This window comes from Brachyhypopomus gauderio, chromosome 1 (genome assembly GCF_052324685.1).
Source record: "Brachyhypopomus gauderio isolate BG-103 chromosome 1, BGAUD_0.2, whole genome shotgun sequence".
Lineage (NCBI taxonomy): Eukaryota > Metazoa > Chordata > Actinopteri > Gymnotiformes > Hypopomidae > Brachyhypopomus > Brachyhypopomus gauderio.
In genome coordinates, this window is record NC_135211.1 from 7,428,776 (window position 1) to 7,450,188 (window position 21,413).

Consider the following 21,413-nt stretch of genomic DNA (forward strand, 5'->3'; position numbering starts at 1 on the left):
TTTTTATCCCTTCCAAAGGAAGGAATCTCATCACAGGATAATGTCTGAATCCAAAGCTGTTTGTACGTGTTCAGTCAAGTACCTTGAGTGTTCTATGCTGCATCTGAGCAGTAACCAACCTACAGAAGAGGGGGTGGGATGAAAAACGTGTTCTGCAAGTGCTTCGTTAAAAACATGCTCTGCAATTGATCTGTCTTAATCCGCTTTGGAGAAACCTGTCTGTGTTAACTTCACACACTGTGTAAACTGCGTGCATTCATCCCACTGACCGAGTGCTCCAACTGCACCTGGATTCCTATGAAATGTTTTGCTCTATGGAGTAAAATTATCAACAGGACTTGTAAGGTGTCTGCTGCCCACACCATGATATACTAGAACACTGAAATCCAATACATATTAACTAATACAATTATGTTGGTGTTGTAGCCAAGGTTTGTGTGTCAGCCATCATATTGGACAAAAACACCCTCAGAATTCTGAGAGAAGCAATGCTATGTTTGAGGAGATTTTATACAATTTGAGATATTTACATTGTTGGGTGTAAGATCTCAAATGATGGTTAATTATTTAGCATGACCATAAAGGATGTTCCTGACATCTGTCCTATTTCAGATTGCATTGATAGTGGCATTCATGTTGTGTACAGTTATTTCTGTGAGTGATCCCATGCCAAAGCATCTATAAAATTATGAAGAATTTGATCAGCTATCTACTTTGAATGGGTCTGACTGAACACAATCTTTGGGTTGACTGGAGTAATGGAAAATGAAAATGAGGTCAAAGGAAATAGCCTGAGGTTGGAGCAGGAGATGATTAGTAATGTCTGATCGACCTGTAGAGAACAGTAAGGTTCTCCCAAGGCATACATGCATCTCACTCAGGTTCAAGTGGAGTGGGTGTTGGCACAGATTCAACCATCTCATCAACTGTGTCTACAGGTAAGCTACTGGTCTCTAACGCATTTTCCTTATGAACAAATATAAACATTTTATGATAATATTTTATGTTGCCTGCTACAATGAACATTTAGCCTTTCAGTATGAGTGTTTTTTTCGTCATTATTCTCGTTAATACCATTCTTGCACAGAAGAATATTCTTTTAGTCAGAGTAAACACTTAGACGAGGGTTGTTTAGGTTGTGATTGCAAGAAACCTGAATCCTCTGCTGTATGAAGTTGAATACATAGTATACAAAAAAGACCAAAAGGTAAAGGATTGTGTCCATTGTGACGGGCAGGGAGTGTGAAATAAAATGGAAGCAATCACGCCAAGTCTCAGGGAAAAGGATGGTTTAATATAGAAAGTGTGCAAACCAAAAACCCGGGACATGATCCGAAATAAGGATATAATGACCAGCGGTCAACTGGTACAAAGACAAGACATATATAGACAAACAAACGACCCTCGGGTGAAATGGATTACGGGCTCCTCCCACCTGAGGGACGCACACAACGTAACAATACAAACAACAACAACAGCCGCTGTGGACGAAGGCAACCGGTAGGGGGCCGCCTCACCGTGACAGCCATAGACGGTATAAAAAGGCATACTCCTGCATGCCTGGATATTAAAACTATAATTTTCTAAGAAAGCTACAAGCACACCCAATATTTTACTGCTGTATAGTTTAAAAAGATATTAATAATACAAACCAGGAATTTAGCTCATCATATTTACAATAATCATAATTTTTGACAGTGATAGACAAAGCCAGGCCACTTTTTATTTTAAATGCTGCTTAGATTTCTAAATGTTATCTCAATGTTATCTCGACTATTGTGCTGTCTGGCCTCTGTCTTCGTTTGCTGTTTTCTGTTTATCATGGAAATTCCTCATGTAGACCTACCCAATGATTGTGTGATTTTGGGATGTTGTAACGACCACAATTAATGGATTTCCCCTAGACACCTGTTCTTAGATACTCATCCCTGTATTAATCTGCCATCTCAAATAGAAACAGAAGTCCTGGGTAGGCTGGCTACCCTCAGCCTTCATTACAGACAATTTTATTCCAAACATCAGACACTGTTGTGTTGCATAAATATCAGCCAAATTTAGTATTATCACGGGTCAAATTTCATACCAGGCATTGAAGCACAGAAGGTACATGTAACCTCAGGGCTAGTTGAATCACATAAAAACATTGGTGTTTGCATGTGTAATATCTATACATGTACCGGTATTTATGCATCTACGTCTAGGCCCACACATGTAAAATGTTCACTTATGTACACGTGAAAATAATACATCAAGGCAGTATTATTTGGCTCTATTGGTGTAACATGCTAAAAACATGGTTCCATGCACATGAAATACGTGCAGTACAGTGCAGCTGTTAACAGAGGTGGGGACTCGAGTCACATGACTTGGACTCGAGTCAGACTCGAGTCATTAATATTAAGACTTTTGACTTGACTTGAAAAAATATTCAGAGACTTAGACTTGACTTGGACTTTTACACCAATAACTTGGGACTTGAATTGGACTTGAACCTGTTTACTTGCAAAGACTTGATTTTTTTACCCCAAATCTGAATTTTAAAACGCATATTAATATTTATAAAGTGCGCCCCATTAATTTCATTTCCGTCCTTCTGACGCAGACCGCTGTTTGTTCTCTGCTTTTCCACACTCTGTACGTTGTGTGTGTGTGTGTGTGTGTGTGTGTGTGTGTGTGCATGAGCTGCAGCAGAACCAATCAAATGGGGGGGGGGGGGGGGGGGGGTTCAGCGAACGTGAATTGTTACCGGGCGGGGTGTAAAATGGACACAAATTCCATCTTATATGGAAAGTATTATATCGCGATCGATCGATCGCCAGTGGTTGGTGCCAGAGCGAACTAGTAACTCATTGAATCATAGATAAGGATCAGAGGTAAATAAACTAGATTTTTTTTTCGGCGTGAGAAATCGGATGTGTGGCGTGTGAGCGTGTGAAGACGGTCAAATATGTGTGTCTCACGCTCAATGCGTGAGAGTTGGCAACCCTGGGATCTGTATCTGAACTCAGGGAAGAGAGCCTCTCTCTGTCACCATCATATCCAGTTCTATCTCAGCATGGATTGTGTATTTGAAGACATCTACGTCGAGAAAAAAATATATTGACAAAAGTGGAGCGAGTTTTCAGCTATGGGGACATCATTCTACGGCCTCATCGTGCACAAATGACATACAGACTTTTGGCCAGTTTGGTCTTTTGCAAATGCAATGCAGAATAGTTTACTGAAATGTCTAAAGTTGCATTCCTGATTCCTGTTAATTGTTCAGTTCTTATATTTGTTTGTCTTGTGTCACTCACACATGGACACACATGTTCTCCAAGAAACCAGATAAGAGAAGAGAGGGAAAATGCTGTTATGGTTCTTTGTATTGTACTGTGAAAATATCAGCACTTTTTATTTGAACATGGAGTTCTACTTATGACTTTTTCACAGAATATTTATTTCTGGAAAATTGTAGTTTAAAGTATGAATATTTTTGCAGCTAATTTTAACAAATTGAACTGTGCAATAAAGTATAAATACATTTTTTTATACTTTGTGTTTTCAGTTGCACATGTTTTATCAAGATTTGAGGAGAATACAGATTTAAAAAAGAACACATGTCTATTATTTACATTTAAAATATACCTGCAACATTGGTTAAAAAAAAAAAAGACTCGAAAGGACTTGAAATTCCAAGTTTCAGACTTGGGACTTGACTTGACTGTTGCCTGTCTTGACTCGAGACTTGACTTGACTTGACTGTCTTTGCTTGAGACTTGACTCGGGACTTGAGGATAAAGACTTGGACTTACTTGAGACTTGCAAAACACTGACTTGGTCCCACCTCTGGCTGTTAATCACCAAGTGTAAATTTAGCTACGGAGCCTGGGAGGGGACATGGGTAAAAAAAATAATTAAACGAGGGAACGTTTTACCATTCGAGCGCATGTTTTCTGTAATTCGTGCTCACGATTTATTAATTCGTTCACATGATTAACAATTCGTGCGCACGTTTTGTTTTAATCGTGCGCACGTTTTCATTCATTCATTTGCAAAGAGACACTGTCCAGAACAGGCTATTTAAATACCGTGATAGAATGTGAGAGAAAAAAAACTTCCTTTTCATCCTTTCGTGGTGCGTCGCCCAATCGCCCTAATTAACAAACCACCCATGATGTCAGACATGTTTGCGTTGCATGAATTCATAAAGCAGCTTTGTAGCCAGATACAAATACATGTTATAGCTGTTTAAAGGAGGCACCTTTAGCCTGAAGAATTAGAATTGAGCTGTTATATCGGAGAAATTCATAAAATACATATTAGAAATGATTTCAATAAAATCATAAAAGTGATTGTGATATAATAATACTAAGATTGAATCCAATGACTTTAACCAGTATTTTTTTTATTATTTTTTTCCACGAAATTCGTCCGTCCGTACCAAACGTAGCCTCCGTAGGGGGCCACTATACCTCTTTCCGGTTCCAACGTTGTTATGATTTTTAAAAAAACATCCTCTAGAGGGCAGTATAGTCAAATTTCCGGCACCGGCGCACCAGCAATCTCCTCCCAGCTGTTTTTGCATCGCTGTTTATCGCGATGACCTGGCACCGTAGCAGAATGTAGCCTCTAACCAACTCGCAAAGTTTCTCTTCTAACTCGAGCGTCATTTTTTAAAGTCCAGTACTCTTCTTCCTTGATTTTCCCGAATTGGTGTACGTCCGATGCTTCTGACTCTCTACTGCCCCCTGATTTCCGGTTTATATTGCTCCGTTGCTACATGTTCCGCTAATTATGAGGGGCCGGTATAATCCAAAAATGCCAGGGCCGATTGTTTTTGTCCAGCCCTGCATACACACACACACAACAGTTACAATTCTAGTATAATTCTAGAGTGTGTGTGTGTGTGTGTGTGTGTGTGTGTGTGTGTGTGTGTGTGTGTGTGTGATCACACTGTAAACTCAATAACGGATGTTTCATTGGGTGTCATAACCCCAGGGCTCGGTTTTGTCATTATGACGTCCCAAATCACTACTTAAACATCCGTCCAGTATTACCCTCATAACCAGTCAGTATTACAGGAAGTCTGCTAAATACCATGGAAGACGTCTGCTGGGAACTGGGCTGTCATGAGCGGCTCCTCCTCCAGTGTAAGCTTGTGTAATGGGATCCTGCATCATTCAGTCTTCATAAGTGTCTTGTTTTATAATGAACCAAACGTGCACCATATGATATGAATACTGTAGTGGCTTTCCGTAAATGCTTCTGGTACATGTGTGGACTCGTCCATATCTGAGGATGCAACTCTCATACCAGACATGAGCTACAAGACTGGGACGAGTCTAAGCAGCTATAACGTCGTTCCCCTCCTTTTTGTTGTATTCATGCAGACACTTGGTTAGTTTCGAGATGAACACGGGGGTTTCTTGAAGTTACCTGTGTGTTGTAGGTAGAGATCTGGACCTGATGCCCATACTTGGACACGGTGTGAACGGATGACTGCGTCAGCCACAAACTACCTGCTGCACTTTATTTCCTACACTGTCGACCAACAAGTTTACGTCGAGCTACCATTACACCGCAAAGAGTCAAAGGACTGCGTTTGATTATTTTCCGGATGGAGTGGCGTGTTGGAATAGGAGTTGTGTTTTTTTTATTGCAGGTAACTATTTTCTGTGTGTTGTCGTCGTGTTATTCAGTCATTTGTTTAACTAAAGAGCAAACACTCAACTTTGCCGCACTAACCCGCCTCAAATAAAACAAATACGATTTTAAAAAATTCTCATTATAACTGATTAATCTTTGTGATATCTTACTTTAAAAGGTACTTTCGTCTGCATTGGCGGAGTCGCCGCCATGTTCACCTGGATTTGATTCGGAGCTCTTCGTTTTCAGAGTACACAGAGAGCACCTTCATAGTGGCAAAAGGCTCGGGAAAGGTACTAAACACCTGTATGTTTAAAACCTACATGTACGACTGGAAAGGAAGAGGAGCTCTTTGATAATACTGATTGCTGAGTTCATCACTAGTTAGTATTATATTTAATTAAGTCATAATTGATGTGGTGCAATTTGTCCTTTTTATATACTGTAAAAAAAATCCTTAAAAAACTGTTAAATGACTGGTAGCAATGGCTGCCAAACCAAAAACTAATTTTAAAGTAAAAAACCCTGATTTTAATTAAGTGGAAAACAACACATTTACAGAAAAAATCATTAAACATTCTGCAGAGAAATACCGTTATTTTACAGATTTTTCCTGGATTATGATTTAGCACTTTTAATAAAGTCACAGCACCAATAGTTTTGCAGAGAAATACCTTTATTTTACAACTTTTGCCTGAATTATTACAATAAAAAACTTTCAGTAAAGTGACAGCACAAAAATTTCTGCAGAGAAATACTGTAATTTTACAGATTATTCCTGTCCATATTAATCATGACTTCCAGGACAAACTCAAATGTGCAATGCAAATTGCAAAGTTATTTTATGCAAATGAAAAAGGATATTATACCTCAATGTCCTCCATTATTTTTAATCATTTAAATGGGGACTGTACTCAGTGTCTTTCACCAATATCAGTCTTCAAATCAGTCTACATTTGAAGACTGCTAGGGACTCTGCAGTCTGGACAGCCAATGGAAGCTCATTCCACCATCTCGGAGCCAGGACAAGTCTTGAAGCTTGTTTTCCGTGAGACTTTAAGCATGGCGTGATTTTCTCCATTAATCTGGAAAGGTTTTGCCAAAAAATGCAGCAGTTTTAAGTCTATTCATATTACTACCTGAAATCCATATGCAAAACAACACCAAACATTGGTTTACATATTTCATTTGACTGGAACCGAGCAGGCCATTATACATGTCATCATAACATATTGTAATGGCGTCGAGTCAGGAGGACAAGAATAAGCCATGACACCAGGGCTGGACTGGGACAAAAAATCGGCCCTGGCATTTTTGCTTCATACCGGCCCCTCATAATTAGCAGAACACAACCGACTCGTAATTTATGTATGTGGGGTACAACGTGGAAAAAATAATAATAAAGAAATGACTGGTTAAAGTCATTGGGTTCAATCTAAGCATTATTATATCACAATCACTTTTATGATTTTATTGAAATCATCTCTAATATGTATTTTCTGAATTTCTCTGATATAACAGCTCAATTCTAATTCCTCAGGTTAAAGGTGCTCCCTCCTTTAAACAGCTATAACATGTATTTGTATCTGGCTACAAAGCTGCTTTATGAATTCATGCAACACAAACATGTCTGACACCGTTTTACTCTTATTCAGTGTAGGCATATATTTTGCTAATATTACTTTTATATTTTTTACGCTTACTGTAGTCATGCTTAAATAGCAAAACGTGTATTTATCATTTATAAGTTTTAAAATCTGTAATATTACTTGTTTGAGTGCTTTTTGAAACATGTTGAACCACAGCATAGAGGCTACAAATTCAAATTTCTATGCAGCCTTTCTACACACCTTTAACCTAAATATCTAAAATGCTATGATGGCTTAAAATGGACACTTGCTGCTTATCCAACACTTCTCAGTCTTGACCATTTGCTATTTTATCAGAATAAGGGCGCATGGCTGCAGGATTTTGGGAAGTATGCAAATACCAATTAATATTATTAATCAATCGCCATTGCTCATCATTCTCATGTAATAAAGTCCCTGTGTTATCCTAACGCTACTGTGGTGTCTGGGGATAACCACTAGGAGGAGCCAGTGGTAGGAGAGTTCAGAGTTGTGCAGAGAGAGAGGGGAAGTGAAGTAGGGCTGGCGAGTGGAGGAAAAGAAAAATGTCTGTACTGCATTTTACGTTACAATAAAAGTTAACTTGTTTTCGTACTGCATGGTTCTTCTGAGTCATCAACTGGAACATAACATATGGAGACGAGGATGTTGAACTTAAGCCACTTAACTTAAGCCCACACCATTCCTGCAGTCAGCTGGTGAACCACTCGTTCTGTTCAAGTCATGGATTAGAGTGTTCAACAACTATAAGTGGGCTGATGTAAGAGATTGGAAACTGTTGGTTGATGTAGGCTGTAAATTGCAGGTTCCAGAGTGTATTGTTGTCACAAACTTGAGGCCAGATGTTGTGTTGTACTCTGAAAGTAAGCGGATAGTGTATTTCATAGAGCTAACTGTTCCGTTTGAGGACGAAGTTGATGCAGCATATGAAAGGAAAAGGTTGAAGTATGCAGATTTGGTGGCTGAGGTAAGAGAGCGGGGCTGGCAAGCATATATTAGACCTGTAGAGGTAGGGGCTAGGGGTTTCGTGGCGAAGTCTACCACAAGACTACTGGCTGAGTTTGGATTTAGAGGCTGTGTGATGAGAGCAGTGGTAAAGGAGTTGTCAGAGGTAGCTGAGAGATCTAGTCAGTGGGTGTGGCTAAGAAGGGCTGAGGGTAGGTGGGGAAAGGATAGTACTTGAAGAGATAAATTGTTTGGTGTGTGTGATGTTGAGATATGGGTAGGATTGTCACTTGGCTTTTCCGATAGCCGTCGGGTAGCAGGGTTGTTGGTAATTTTGTGATGGGCTACATTGTGAGCTTGGAGGGGGGTGGGTCTGGGACGCCAGACTCCACTGATGAGCCTTCTGGAGGTGTTGGGGGCTCAATTCATCGAAACACCAACGAAGGGAGGTGCCTTCCTGATGACCCCAAGGAAAAGCTTGCAAGGTATTGTGTGTGTGTCCATGTCACTTTGTTTTGAAGGTCAGTCCAGGTTTGTTTGGTGGTCTGAGTACTTGGCAGTTGAGGCAATGGACCATGAACATAGTGCGCTGTGCTTCTGGATCCTTGTCGAGCCAGTATCAGATTGTAGCTGCTGCTGTGTTCTGTTCAAGCAACTAGTGTGTGCATAGGGTGTGTGAAATCTATCTTGTCTTCTTAGTAGTATTGTGTAGGTATTATTAGATCATGGTTGTTGGTTGGTTAATACATCCTAGCCAAGCCTGTTGCATGACTCCGGATGTTAGGTGCAGGATTTATCATCTTCCTGTTTTATGTTACTTGGTGTCTAGTTAAACTAGTGACTGCTGTGAAAAGGGCAGCTGACAACAGGGGAAAGACTCTGTGACAGCTTGGAAAGACAGCTGACAAGAGGGAACAGACCCTAACGGTGCTGCCATGGGCTAGCAACTCATGGCAGCAGCCACCATGGTACCCAAGTGTGTGCAACCAAGTAAGCTACATTGAGGAATAAAAAAGCAATACCCCAAGAGTCAGCGAGAGCAGGGGTGGAAGATGACTCACAGGTGGATAACACGGTTACGGACTTTGGAACGGACATGACTACGAGAAGTGGGTTGAGCATAGAGGCAGGCAGGGTGGTAGGGGAAAAGGCGCTGCAGACTTGCGTGTGTGGGTGGCGCAAGGTCACGTCAGTGAGAGGGCTGAGGATTCACCAAGGGAAGATGAAATGTTTGAGTGAAGGAGTGCAGGGGCCCCGCATTGAACAATACCTTGCACAGAATTGTTCGAGTCAGTCGGCTGAAGTCCAGCGGCAGGTTAGTTACCACAGTCCGCAGGATATCAACACCCTTGTTACTATAGAGGCCAACTCAAGCACAGGAGGTGGAGAGGAGGATAGCGGTGATGGGCCAGGTGTTAGTGGAAAGCAAAAGGGAAGAGAGAAAGGGTTAGGGCACAGATCGAAGGTTAAATGGCCTGGGGCAGGTGATAAAATGTTGTGGATGAGTATTAATGAGGATTTGAAAGGGATGTTGGAAGGGTTGAAGGGAACAGCGGAAAGTAAGTTGAACAGGCTAGGTAAAGTTATCTATGATTATGGTGTTGCAAGATTTGGTGTTGTGCAGAAGAAAGGAATGAGTAAGGCGGTTTGTAAATCAAGGAGGCAGGTAGAAATAGGAAAACTTGTCAAAGAGTCAAGGTTATTGAGGAAGCAGTGGAAGCGGGGTGATGAGCAGGAAAGAGAGGGCATTGAGTTACTGCAAGACGAGTTGAAAAGTAAGTTAGGGAAATTGCGGAGAGCAGAAGCTATGAGGAAAAGAAGGAAGAAGAAAGAGCGCGCTAGAGAGGCATTCTTTAAGGATCCATTTAGATTTGTTAAAACGTTGTTTAGTCAGGAGAAGTCAGGGAGCCTAAAGGTAGGAAAGAAGGAGCTTGAGGGGCATTTTCAGAAGGTGTACTCAAGGGAGGAAAGGACTAGTGAGTTGAAATTGCCAGCAGATATTCCGCCAGTAGGTGACCTACAGTGGAAGATGGATGTTAATCCCCTTAAGTGGAGTGAGGTACAGGATGTAGTGCGGTGTGCAAAAGCTGGTTCAGCACCAGGGCCTAATGGAGTTCCATATAGATTATATAAAAGTGCGCCAGATGTTTTAAAGTTGTTATGGAGGTTGATGATTATAGTGTGGAAGAAGGGGATTATCCCAAAGGATTGGCGAAGGGCAGGTGGTGTTCTTATTCCGAAAGAGAAGGATTCTGTAGCCATAGAGCAGTTTCGTCCCATAAGCTTGCTTAATGTGGAGGGTAAAATATTCTTTAGTGTAGTTGCACGTAGGTTGGCAGCGTTTCTGAAAAAGAATAAGTTAATTGATACATCGGTGCAAAAAGCAGGGATTACAGGTTTTTCAGGGTGTATAGAGCATAGTAGCATGATTTGGCACCAGATTCAAACAGCAAGAGCAGAGAGAAGAGACCTACATGTGGTATTCTTGGATCTGGCTAACGCTTTTGGTTCGGTACCACATGCTCTGTTGTGGAAAGCATTTGAATTTTTTCAGATTCCAGATGAGATTACGAGGTTAGTTAAAGCTTATTTTGGAGACATTCAGTTTTGTTTCAGCACAGAGGAGTTTGTTACATCTTGGCAACGTCTGGAAGTAGGTATAATGGCAGGGTGCACAATCTCACCATTGGCATTTACAATGGCAATGGAGGTGATTATTAGGGCTTCTAAGTGGGTTGTAGGTGGGGAGAGGCTGCATGATGGCACCCGGCTCCCACCGATTAGGGCATACATGGATGACATGACTACATTGACGACAACTGTTCCATGTGCTCGGCGGCTGTTGGAGAAGCTAGGTGATAATCTTAGGCTGGCTAGGATGAAGGTTAAACCCAGTAAGTCTAGGAGTGTTTCAATTGTGAAAGGGAAGTTGACACAAGAAAAGTATGTGATGGAGGGAGAAGTTATACCGTCTATTCTGGGGAAATCAGTTAAGAGTCTAGGTAGGTGGTACACCGCAGCACTGAACGACAAAGAGCAGGTTGTAGAGTTAAGGAAGGAATTGGGTGAGGCTATTAATAGTATCGATAAGTCCTTTTTGCCAGGTAAATTAAAGTTGTGGTGTTTGCAGTTTGGATTGTTGCCTCGTCTAAGGTGGCCACTGACAGTGTATGATATTCCAATGACTGAAGTTGAGAGGCTAGAAAGAATTGTTAATAAGGCTGTAAGAAAATGGCTTGGGGTTCCACATTGTCTTAGTAGTGTGGCATGGTTTGGGAGAGGAGTACTAGAACTGCCACTAACAAGCTTAGTTGAGGAGTTTAAATGTGCCAAGGTAGGCAGAGAAATGTTGTTGATGGGGTCGAAAGATGCACTGATCAAAGCAGCGGCACCAGTGACACGTACAGGAAGAAAGTGGAATTCCCAAGAGGCAACTCAGGCAGCAAAGAGGGCATTGGACCATAGAGATGTTGTAGGGCAGGTGCAAAATGGTAGGGCAGGACTAGGGTCAGGTGATACATGGAGGGCATTCAGCAAGGCCACATCTCCTGAGAGAAGACGAATGGTGACTGGTTTTATTCGAGAGCAGGAGGAGGAAGTAAGACGGGCAAAAGCTGCAGGACAGAGTAAGCAGGGTCAGTGGATGAAATGGGAAAGTGTAGAGAAGAGGAGAATCACCTGGCGAGAGTTGTGGGCATTGGATGCGAGTCGTATAAAGTTTCTGGTGGGAGCTACTTATGATGTGCTTCCAACTCCACAAAACCTTGGGCAGTGGTTAGGTGAGGATCCAACTTGTAAGCTATGAGCAGGAAGTGGTACATTGAAGCACATCCTGTCGGCATGCAAGGTGAGTTTGTCACAGGGACGTTATACATGGAGGCATAATCAGGTACTTAAATCACTGGCAGGTGCACTTGATAAGAAGCGTTTGGAAGTTAGTGGCATGCCAGTTGCTAGTTCCAATAGAGTAAATAGGTTTGTGTGTGAGGGGCAGCATAGCAAGGAGCCAGCACAGTTTTCAAAAGTTGGCGATAAGTGGGCTGATGTAAGAGATTGGAAACTGTTGGTTGATGTAGGCTGTAAATTGCAGGTTCCAGAGTGTATTGTTGTCACAAACTTGAGGCCAGATGTTGTGTTGTACTCTGAAAGTAAGCGGATAGTGTATTTCATAGAGCTAACTGTTCCGTTTGAGGACGAAGTTGATGCAGCATATGAAAGGAAAAGGTTGAAGTATGCAGATTTGGTGGCTGAGGTAAGAGAGCGGGGCTGGCAAGCATATATTAGACCTGTAGAGGTAGGGGCTAGGGGTTTCGTGGCGAAGTCTACCACAAGACTACTGGCTGAGTTTGGATTTAGAGGCTGTGTGATGAGAGCAGTGGTAAAGGAGTTGTCAGAGGTAGCTGAGAGATCTAGTCAGTGGGTGTGGCTAAGAAGGGCTGAGGGTAGGTGGGGTAAGGATAGTACTTGAAGAGATAAATTGTTTGGTGGGTGTGATGTTGAGATATGGGTAGGATTGTCACTTGGCTTTTCCGATAGCCGTCGGGTAGCAGGGTTGTTGGTAATTTTGTGATGGGCTACATTGTGAGCTTGGAGGGGGGTGGGTCTGGGACGCCAGACTCCACTGATGAGCCTTCTGGAGGTGTTGGGGGCTCAATTCATCGAAACACCAACGAAGGGAGGTGCCTTCCTGATGACCCCAAGGAAAAGCTTGCAAGGTATTGTGTGTGTGTCCATGTCACTTTGTTTTGAAGGTCAGTCCAGGTTTGTTTGGTGGTCTGAGTACTTGGCAGTTGAGGCAATGGACCATGAACATAGTGCGCTGTGCTTCTGGATCCTTGTCGAGCCAGTATCAGATTGTAGCTGCTGCTGTGTTCTGTTCAAGCAACTAGTGTGTGCATAGGGTGTGTGAAATCTATCTTGTCTTCTTAGTAGTATTGTGTAGGTATTATTAGATCATGGTTGTTGGTTGGTTAATACATCCTAGCCAAGCCTGTTGCATGACTCCGGATGTTAGGTGCAGGATTTATCATCTTCCTGTTTTATGTTACTAGCCATGGCTGAAGAGCTCTCTGATGCTAGGAAGCGTGCACTTCTTATCCATTGTTTGGGAGCAGGTCAATGAATATTCTACACGCTGACAGTTGCGGACGATAAGTATGCAACAGCGTTACCCGCTATTCAGGATTTCTTTGTGCCAAAAGTCAACGTAGTTGCGGAGCGCTCTCGGTTCCGCCAACGCAGTCAGCATACAGGTGAATCCACTGATCAGTATATCGCAGCCCTGAGAGAGCTCGCAGCTACTTGTGAATTCAGTGCTATGGAGGAGGAAATGATTCGGGACCAGCTCGTGGAACAGACCAGCTCTGCTCGAATTAGGGAGCGACTGCTCTTAGAAGTGCCACTCGTCCTAAAGAAAGCAATGACAATAGCGCAACAAATCAAAACTGCTGTACAGCACAGTAGCAAGCTGCGTCGAGGCCATGACAAAGGTACGCCTCGTGGTGTATGGAACAATGCTAAAGGAATTAAATGCTACAGGTGTAGCTCTGGACAGCATGCTGCAAATTCTCCTGGATGTCCTGCTAAAGATGCGATGTGCAGGTGCTGTAATAAGAAAGGACATTTTGCCAAAGTGTGTCGAGGAACAAAGAAAGTTTCTGAGGTAACTGCGCCTGAAGTGACAGTTTTGAACATTGAGCGTAACGCACGTGACACAGGCAAAATCACATGTACAGTGCAGATTCAGGTGGGCAATGCTCAGACTTGAACTAATGGTAGATACAGGCTCAGCTGTCTCCATTTTACCAATGGAAGTGTATAAGCAGTTTTTCTCACACACTGCTCTTTCCGCACCAAAGTTCAGCCTGGTTAGCTTTGGGGGTAATGCCATAAGTGTCAATGGTTGTTTGAAAGCCGACATAACATTTCGTGACCGTAGTGTTATGGCTGAGCTTTATATTGTATATTTATTTATATTTTCTAAATCTAATTATCTTGTTTTATCTTATTTACTTTACTTTTTTATTATCTTACTTACTTTACTTTTTATGTTATTTTAATATTTTTATCTTTAATTTCTTTTAACATTTTCTTTTTGTCTTATCTCCTTTAATGTTTCTTTTTATTTATACTGTAAAGCACTTTGAGTTGCATGTATGTATGAAAGGTGCTATACAAATAAAGATTATTATTATTAAAGATTATTATTGTGCAGCGGGGATCTGCAGTGCTTAGCAGGGACTTATTTTTAGCTTTGCAGCTACAGCTACTCAATGGAACTGTCAGCTCCGCTGCATGAGACCGCTCAGTGTCCGTGGTGGTAGCTACACAAAAGAACGTTCTTGGCTGTGCAAAAGGTTTTCTCCATCAAGTGAAAACCCGGTCAGATGTCCAGCCTGTCCAGCAGAAACTACGACGCCTGCCGTTTTCAGTACATGAAGCAGTTTCAGCAGAGTTACAGATGCTTGTGGAACAAGATGTAATAGAGCCAATTGAAGCATCTGAATGGGTCTCTCCCATAGTGGTCGCCAGAAAAAAAAACGGTGGAGTTAGACTTTGTGTGGATTTAAGAGAGCCAAACAAGGGCGTGGTAGTGGACCTCTGCCACATATGAAAGAAATTTTCACAGAATTGCGAGGAGCAACGCTTTTCTCTACATTAGACCTTCAGAGCGCTTACCACCAAGTTATGTTGCGTGAGGTCAGCCACAATCTCACTGCCTTCATCACGCATGATGGTCTTTTTCGTTTCAAGTGTATCCCTTATGGACTAGCATCAGCACCTAGCTGTTTCCAGTGTATGATGTCCATCATCTTGAAGGGTCAAGTAGGAGTCCAATGTTACCTGGATGACAATTATCTCAGGGGCAAAAGCTGAGGCTCAAGACAAGAATCTGAAGTCTGTGCTGCAGCACATAAACAAGGCAGGACTCAGACTGAATTTTGAGAAGTGTCGTTTCAGACAACCTGAACTGTCCTTCCTGGGTCACACTGTGTCAGAAAAAGGACTGCAGCCTGATGCATCACATGTGACTGCAGTGTCACAAGCTCCTCCACCTACAGACACAGTCAGCCTCCGGTCATTTTGGGGGCTTACATCCTGGTATGCAAAATTCATACCAAATTATGCAGCCATAGTGGAGCCATTACATGCCTTGCTTCGTGGTGCTGTTTCATTTGTCTGGACAGAAGAAGCCCAGCAAAGTTTTGAGAGGGCCAAGGAACTCATAGTTAACAGCCCTGCTCTTGCATTGCTTAACCCAGAGTTACCCACCATAGTTACCACGGACGCAGCAGACTATGGTATCGAAGCAGTGATTACCCAGCTGCATCCTGAGAGTATTGAAAAAACAGTAGCCTTCGCATCACGCACAATCACCCAGGCAGAGAGAAAGTACTCCGCCATCGAAAAAGAAGCACTAGCGTGTGTGTGTGGGCTAGGGCTGAACGATTTTGGAAAATAATCTAATTGCAATTTTTTATCTATAAAATGCGATTGCGATTTAATATCGCAATTTTTTCCCATTGTTCCACTTCAGGAAACTCTGTTTCGGCATTTTTATACAGCTCAGATACAGGGTTGCGGGGGGGGGGGGGGGGGGGGGGGGGGGCGGCAAGTTGGCGTGAGAGTTGGCAACCCTGCAGGTATAGCAACTTGGCTAAAATATGTGCGTGAGGGCATTTGGTTGGCAACCCTGCAGGTATAATAGCAACTTGGCTAAAATATGTGCGTGAGGGCATTTGGTAGCGCATATCCAGTGTGTTTAACAAAGCCATGAAGCCAGGGGGGGGAGGGGCGCGGCGAACGAGAATTGTTGGGGGGGGGGGGGGGGATGGTGAACGAAAATTGTTGACGTTGTTGAGGCCTTATACTCCAACGCTAGGAATCTAGCACTAGGACCCTGGAGCGGTTATTTTCTGCATTAGCGCTAGATTCGGCAAAGTTCACATCGCGCCAGAGCAACTGAACAACACACGCTTATAATAATTTAATGCCTCCCCTCATAAAATTCCAGACATTTTAAGACATTTTTAGGCCTTGAATATGGAAAACTAAATTTAAGACATTTTAAGGACCCGTGGGTACCCTGATTAACGGACATCATGTCTTTCACTACGAACTCCGTTACTGCCCGAGTTATTTCAGCGTGCCGCTTCGAATTACATCCATAAGGAGTTACACTTTCAAACGGTTCGGTCAGTGAACCCTGTCTGCTGGACCGCAGTCAAGCTATCCGCGCTTTAAATCTTATTGCGCCTATATGCGTGATTTTACGGTATTTCGCTGCTCACCGCATACTAAAGCTGTATAAGCGCAGAGAAACACTTTTGCGTATTTGAAGATGCAGCACTGGTCGTTGGCATTTTAGCCTTACAAATATCATACGTGGCTTTGTGGTGTTTTTTTTTATGCTGAAGAAGGTTTATAGTGTTATCTCGCGTCGTAGCAACAGTAGCAAGGCACGTTTTGCACGTTTGAGCAGCATCTTTTTAAAAGCCAAAGTAATTTCACACAACTGATGTGCTGCCCCTCTTTGGTATTAGACTTTCAGTTTTGTCAGCTTCTGTCGAGCCTGAAGCCATTGTGCAACAAGTTAAAGTGCGCTGTGTTAACTTCACTTCTCCACCTCCCTGCCTCCTGCTCGGGTTTGCTCCGTTCGTCCTCGGCTCGGCTCGCTCCCAAGTCACGTGACCAGTTTAAATCGCAGCCTGTGCGATTAGACAATCGCGTTTTTAAAAATCGCGAAATTATCGCAAATGCAATCAATCGTTCAGCCCTAGTTGTGGTATTATGTGTTATCACAGGCCGGAGAGTGTTCAATAAAGTGGTCCTCGTTTAAACCGCTACCCAAGTTGTCGCTAGAGTCATTGACCCACAGTTCTAGAGAACCCAGAATACACGACATGGTGTCAGAGTAGATACAGAGGAAGTTTTTATTTTTTTTTCCCCCCGGTTTGAAGCAAGCTTTAAATAGCGTGGTTGGCATTGAAGTTAGCAAGCTAGCCAGTTAGCAAGCATGAGCACCTCGGAATTGGACCAAGCTTCAGGCCATGCGGCCGCGGGGGGCATTCAGCCACCTGTGCCAGGCCCAAGTGCTACGTTCAGCATACAGCCGCCGGAGCCGTTCGACTTCACCAAACCACATGAATGGGAAAAATGGATCAGACGGTTTGAGCGTTTCCGTCAGGCCAGTAATCTATATGCTTCTTCTCAAGATAACCAGGTAAATACGCTCATGTACTGCATGGGGGATGAGTCAGACGACATACTAAAGGGACTGAACTTGACTGCGGAGCAACAACGACAGTACGATGCGGTAAAAGACGGATTCCAGGCTTTCTTTGTTGTGAAGAAAAATGTGATTTATGAAAGAGCACGTTTTAACATGAGAAAGCAAAGCGAAAGCGAATCAGTAGATTCCTTTGTTACGGCGCTGTATTTGTTGACGGAACACTGCAAGTACGGTACGCTGCTTGAAGAGCTGATCAGAGATAGGCTAGTTGTAGGGCTTTCTGATATGCGTTTGTCCGAACGTATGCAACTGGACAAAGATCTCACGCTGGAAAAGGCGATTGAAATGGCTAGACAGTCGGAAGCGGTAAAGCAGCAGCAGAGTAGCCTGCGGGGCGACGCTAGTTATAACAAGGGAACCGGCTCAGTGGACCGTGTTATAAGCAAAAACAGGCCATATCAAGCCAGACAGAGAGCAAAGAACAGCCACGTTGTTAAAGAAAAACAATTAAAATGCCGCAAATGTGGCAAAAGCCCTTTCCATCCTAAAGCTCACTGCCCAGCAAACGTAGTTATTTGCCATGCGTGTGGAAAGAAAGGACATTACCAGAAAGTGTGCTTATCATCCAAAAAAGTGAACGAAGTTCAAGAGCTTGATGATGCCATATTTCTTGGCACAGTAGAAGCTGGTGGAGACCCATGGAGGGTTGATATTAAAATCAAAGACAGTACAGTGAAGTTCAAAATTGATACAGGTGCGGATGTTAGTGTCATGCCAGAGCACATGTTTCATAGTGTGTTCAAGGCCCACAAAAAGCCAGTGCTCAGGCCAGTGTCCAAACACTTATTGGGACCAGGCCACGCCCCACTAGATGTGTTGGGGGTCACACATTTGCTCCTACAGAAAGATGAGAAGCAGTCACTGGAGGAAGTGTATGTAATCAGAAGTTTGCATGCAGCTCTATTAGGTAGACCTGCTATCACTAGCCTAGGACTGGTCACACGTGTGGATAGCTTAACCATCCAGTCATTAAAAGAATGCTATCCAAAGTTATGCAGCGGGCTAGGTCTGATACAGCAGCCATACACTATTAAACTGAAACCAGGGGCAGAGCCATTTTCCTTGACCACTCCACGACGTATACCATTACCCCTTATGCCCAAAGTCAAGGATGAACTGGAGCGTATGGAGACGTTGGGAGTTATCAGCAAGGTGGAGGAACCAACTGAATGGTGCTCGGGAATGGTGGTAGTACCAAAAAAATCAGGGAACAATCCTCGTATATGCGTTGACCTTACAAAGCTTAATGAGTCAGTACAGCGAGAAAAATACATCCTCCCCTCAGTTGAACAGACACTTGGCCTATTAGCAGGTGCAAAAATTTTCAGCAAATTAGATGCAAACATGGGTTTTTGGCAAATTCCTCTGGCTAAGGAGTCGGCTAAGCTCACAACTTTTATTACGCCATTTGGGCGTTATTTTTTTAACCGCCTGCCGTTTGGAATAGCCTCGGCTCCTGAACATTTCCAAAATCGAATGGTCACGGAAGTCACAGAAGGACTGGAGGGTGTGGTTTGTCACATGGACGATGTGCTAGTGTGAGGCCAGTCCCAGGAAGAGCATGATGCACGCCTTCTTGCTGTGTTGGAAAGGATGGCAAACGCTGGCATCACACTGAACACTGAAAAATGTGCCCTTTCACAGCGTGAGGTGAAATTCTTGGGCCACATCCTTTCTGGTACAGGCGTGAGGCCTGATCCAGAGAAAACAGCAGCAGTCAAAGACATGCCAGAGCCAGCCAATGTCAGTGAGCTAAGGAGCTTTCTGGGGATGGTCAATCAACTGGGTAAATTCATACCACAGCTAGCTGAAAAAGACAAACCCCTCAGAGACCTTCTGTCCAAGAAGAACTGCTGGTTTTGGGGGCCTGACCAAGTCAAAGCATTTACGGATTTGAAAAAGGATCTGACGTCCACACCCGTACTCGCTTTGTATGACCCAAATAAAGAGACAAAATTGTCTGCAGACGCATCATCCTTCGGTTTGGGTGCCGTTCTGTTGCAGAAATGGGGTGCACAATGGAGGCCAGTAGCCTATGCATCTCGGTCTCTCACACCAGTTGAACAGAGATATGCTCAGGTAGAGAAAGAAGCCCTTGGGCTCACTTGGGCATGTGAAAGGTTCAGAGACTTCCTGATAGGCCGCTTCTTTGAAATGGAGACTGACCACAAGCCACTTCTCAGTCTTCTGGGAGCTCAAGCGTTAGATGCCTTACCCCCTCGCATACAACGCTTTAGGATGAGACTCATGCGTTATTCCTATAAAATATTTCACGTTCCGGGAAAAAGCCTATGGACAGCAGACACGCTGTCACGTGCACCGCTGCAGAAAGAAACAGTCAGGACAGATGATGAGCTCATGGAGAGTACAAACATCTATGTGGACTGCATCATGGCACATCTTCCAGCAACCACATCTTATTTGGATGGACTGAGGGAACATCTCAAAGCAGATAGCGTGTGTTCTAGAGTTATGAGTATGTGTCAGGATGGCTGGCCAGAGTTCAATCGCTGCATAGGTCCAGAAAAGCATTACTGGGAGGAGCGTGCCTTCCTTACAGTGCATGATGGTCTCCTGCTTAAAGGAAAAAGACTTGTTATTCCTTCTGCCTTAAGGAACGACGTTCTTGCAAGACTGCACGAAGGACATCAAGGTGTGGTGAAATGCCGGGAGCGTGCAAGGAACAGCGTTTGGTGGCCTGGATTGAGTCAACAGCTTAACGAACTTGTACTGAATTGCAGAACATGCATCAAAGAACGTACAAACCACACAGAGCCGCTAATCCAAACAGAACTTCCTGAGAGAGCCTGGCAGAAGGTGGGGACAGATTTGTTTACCTTGAAAGGGAAAACATACCTACTGGTAGTAGATTATTACTCCCGGTATGTTGAGGTGGTGAACCTCTCCCTCACGAAGTCCATTGACATCACTGTTCATCTTAAGTCACTTTTTGCTCGACATGGCATCCCGGAGACTGTTGTCAGCGACAATGGTCCTCAGTACTCATCAAGTATTTTTGCGGAGTTTGCAGCAAAATTTGGATTCAAACACGTTACCAGTAGTCCAAGATACCCCCGCAGCAATGGGGAAGCAGAACGGGCCATACAAACTGTTAAAAATCTTCTCAAGAAGGCATCAGACCCGTATCTTGCCTTACTGGCATATAGGGCGACACCTCTCCAAAATGGCTACAGTCCAGCGCAGTTGCTGATGGGACGTCAACTTCGTACTACGGTGCCGACTCTGCCATCTGTGCTGAACCCATCACTTCCCGACGCCACCACTGTAGGCTCAAGGGAGAGAGAGAGGAGAAGTGCAGACCAAATGCGCTTTAATAAACGTCACAGAGTACACAATTTAAATAAGCTCTTTCCTGGCAAACAAGTGTGGGTCACAGACCAAAAGGTCACAGGGTCAGTGTTAGGAGAACACTCAACACCACGCTCTTACATGGTCGAAGTTCCCCATGGGACCGTTCGCAGGAATCGACACCATCTCATTCCTATGGATGGAGCGGAGAGCAACAACACTGCTCAGAGTAGCTCTCAGGTTCTCACTAACTCTGCAACCATAGAGACTCAAAAGGCACAAACACCCTGTGCCACATCAGAGCTCACAATACCCAGAACCAGATCTGGGAGGCCAATTGTAAAGCCACAAAAACTGGACTTATAACAGACAAGTAATATTAGTCTGCTCTGAGCAGCTGGCAAGAAGGGGCAGAATAATCCCTCAGCTGACTCAGGAGGTTCAGGTAGTCCACCCTGACCTCCAGATAGAGAAAAGAAAAAAAAGTAAATTGTTTTCTGATGTGTTCTGCATAGATGCCTGATTTATAACTGTCAGAATGTTTTTCTAAAATTGATGGCATTTAAGTTGTATGTTTAAAATAGGGTCCATAGACATGGTGTGTTGTTTTT

General features: G+C 43.4%; 1 protein-coding gene across 3 annotated transcripts in view; it reads left to right on the forward strand.

Annotated features, from left to right (window-relative positions):
* The first annotated feature begins 5,266 nt into the window (after positions 1-5,266).
* The window catches only part of LOC143475714 (cadherin-1-like), a 121,673-nt gene continuing 105,526 nt past the window's right edge, over positions 5,267-21,413 (forward strand). For 2 of the 3 annotated variants that reach the window (XR_013121194.1, XM_076973761.1), the window contains exons 1-2: positions 5,267-5,644; positions 5,807-5,921. Coding sequence is in view for 2 of the 3 variants with exons in the window: in XM_076973761.1 (XP_076829876.1) it covers positions 5,600-5,644; positions 5,807-5,921 (160 nt within the window). In the remaining variant the exon portion in view is untranslated. The remainder of the gene's footprint in view (positions 5,645-5,806; positions 5,922-21,413) is intronic. The other variant, XM_076973746.1, reaches the window with a different exon arrangement.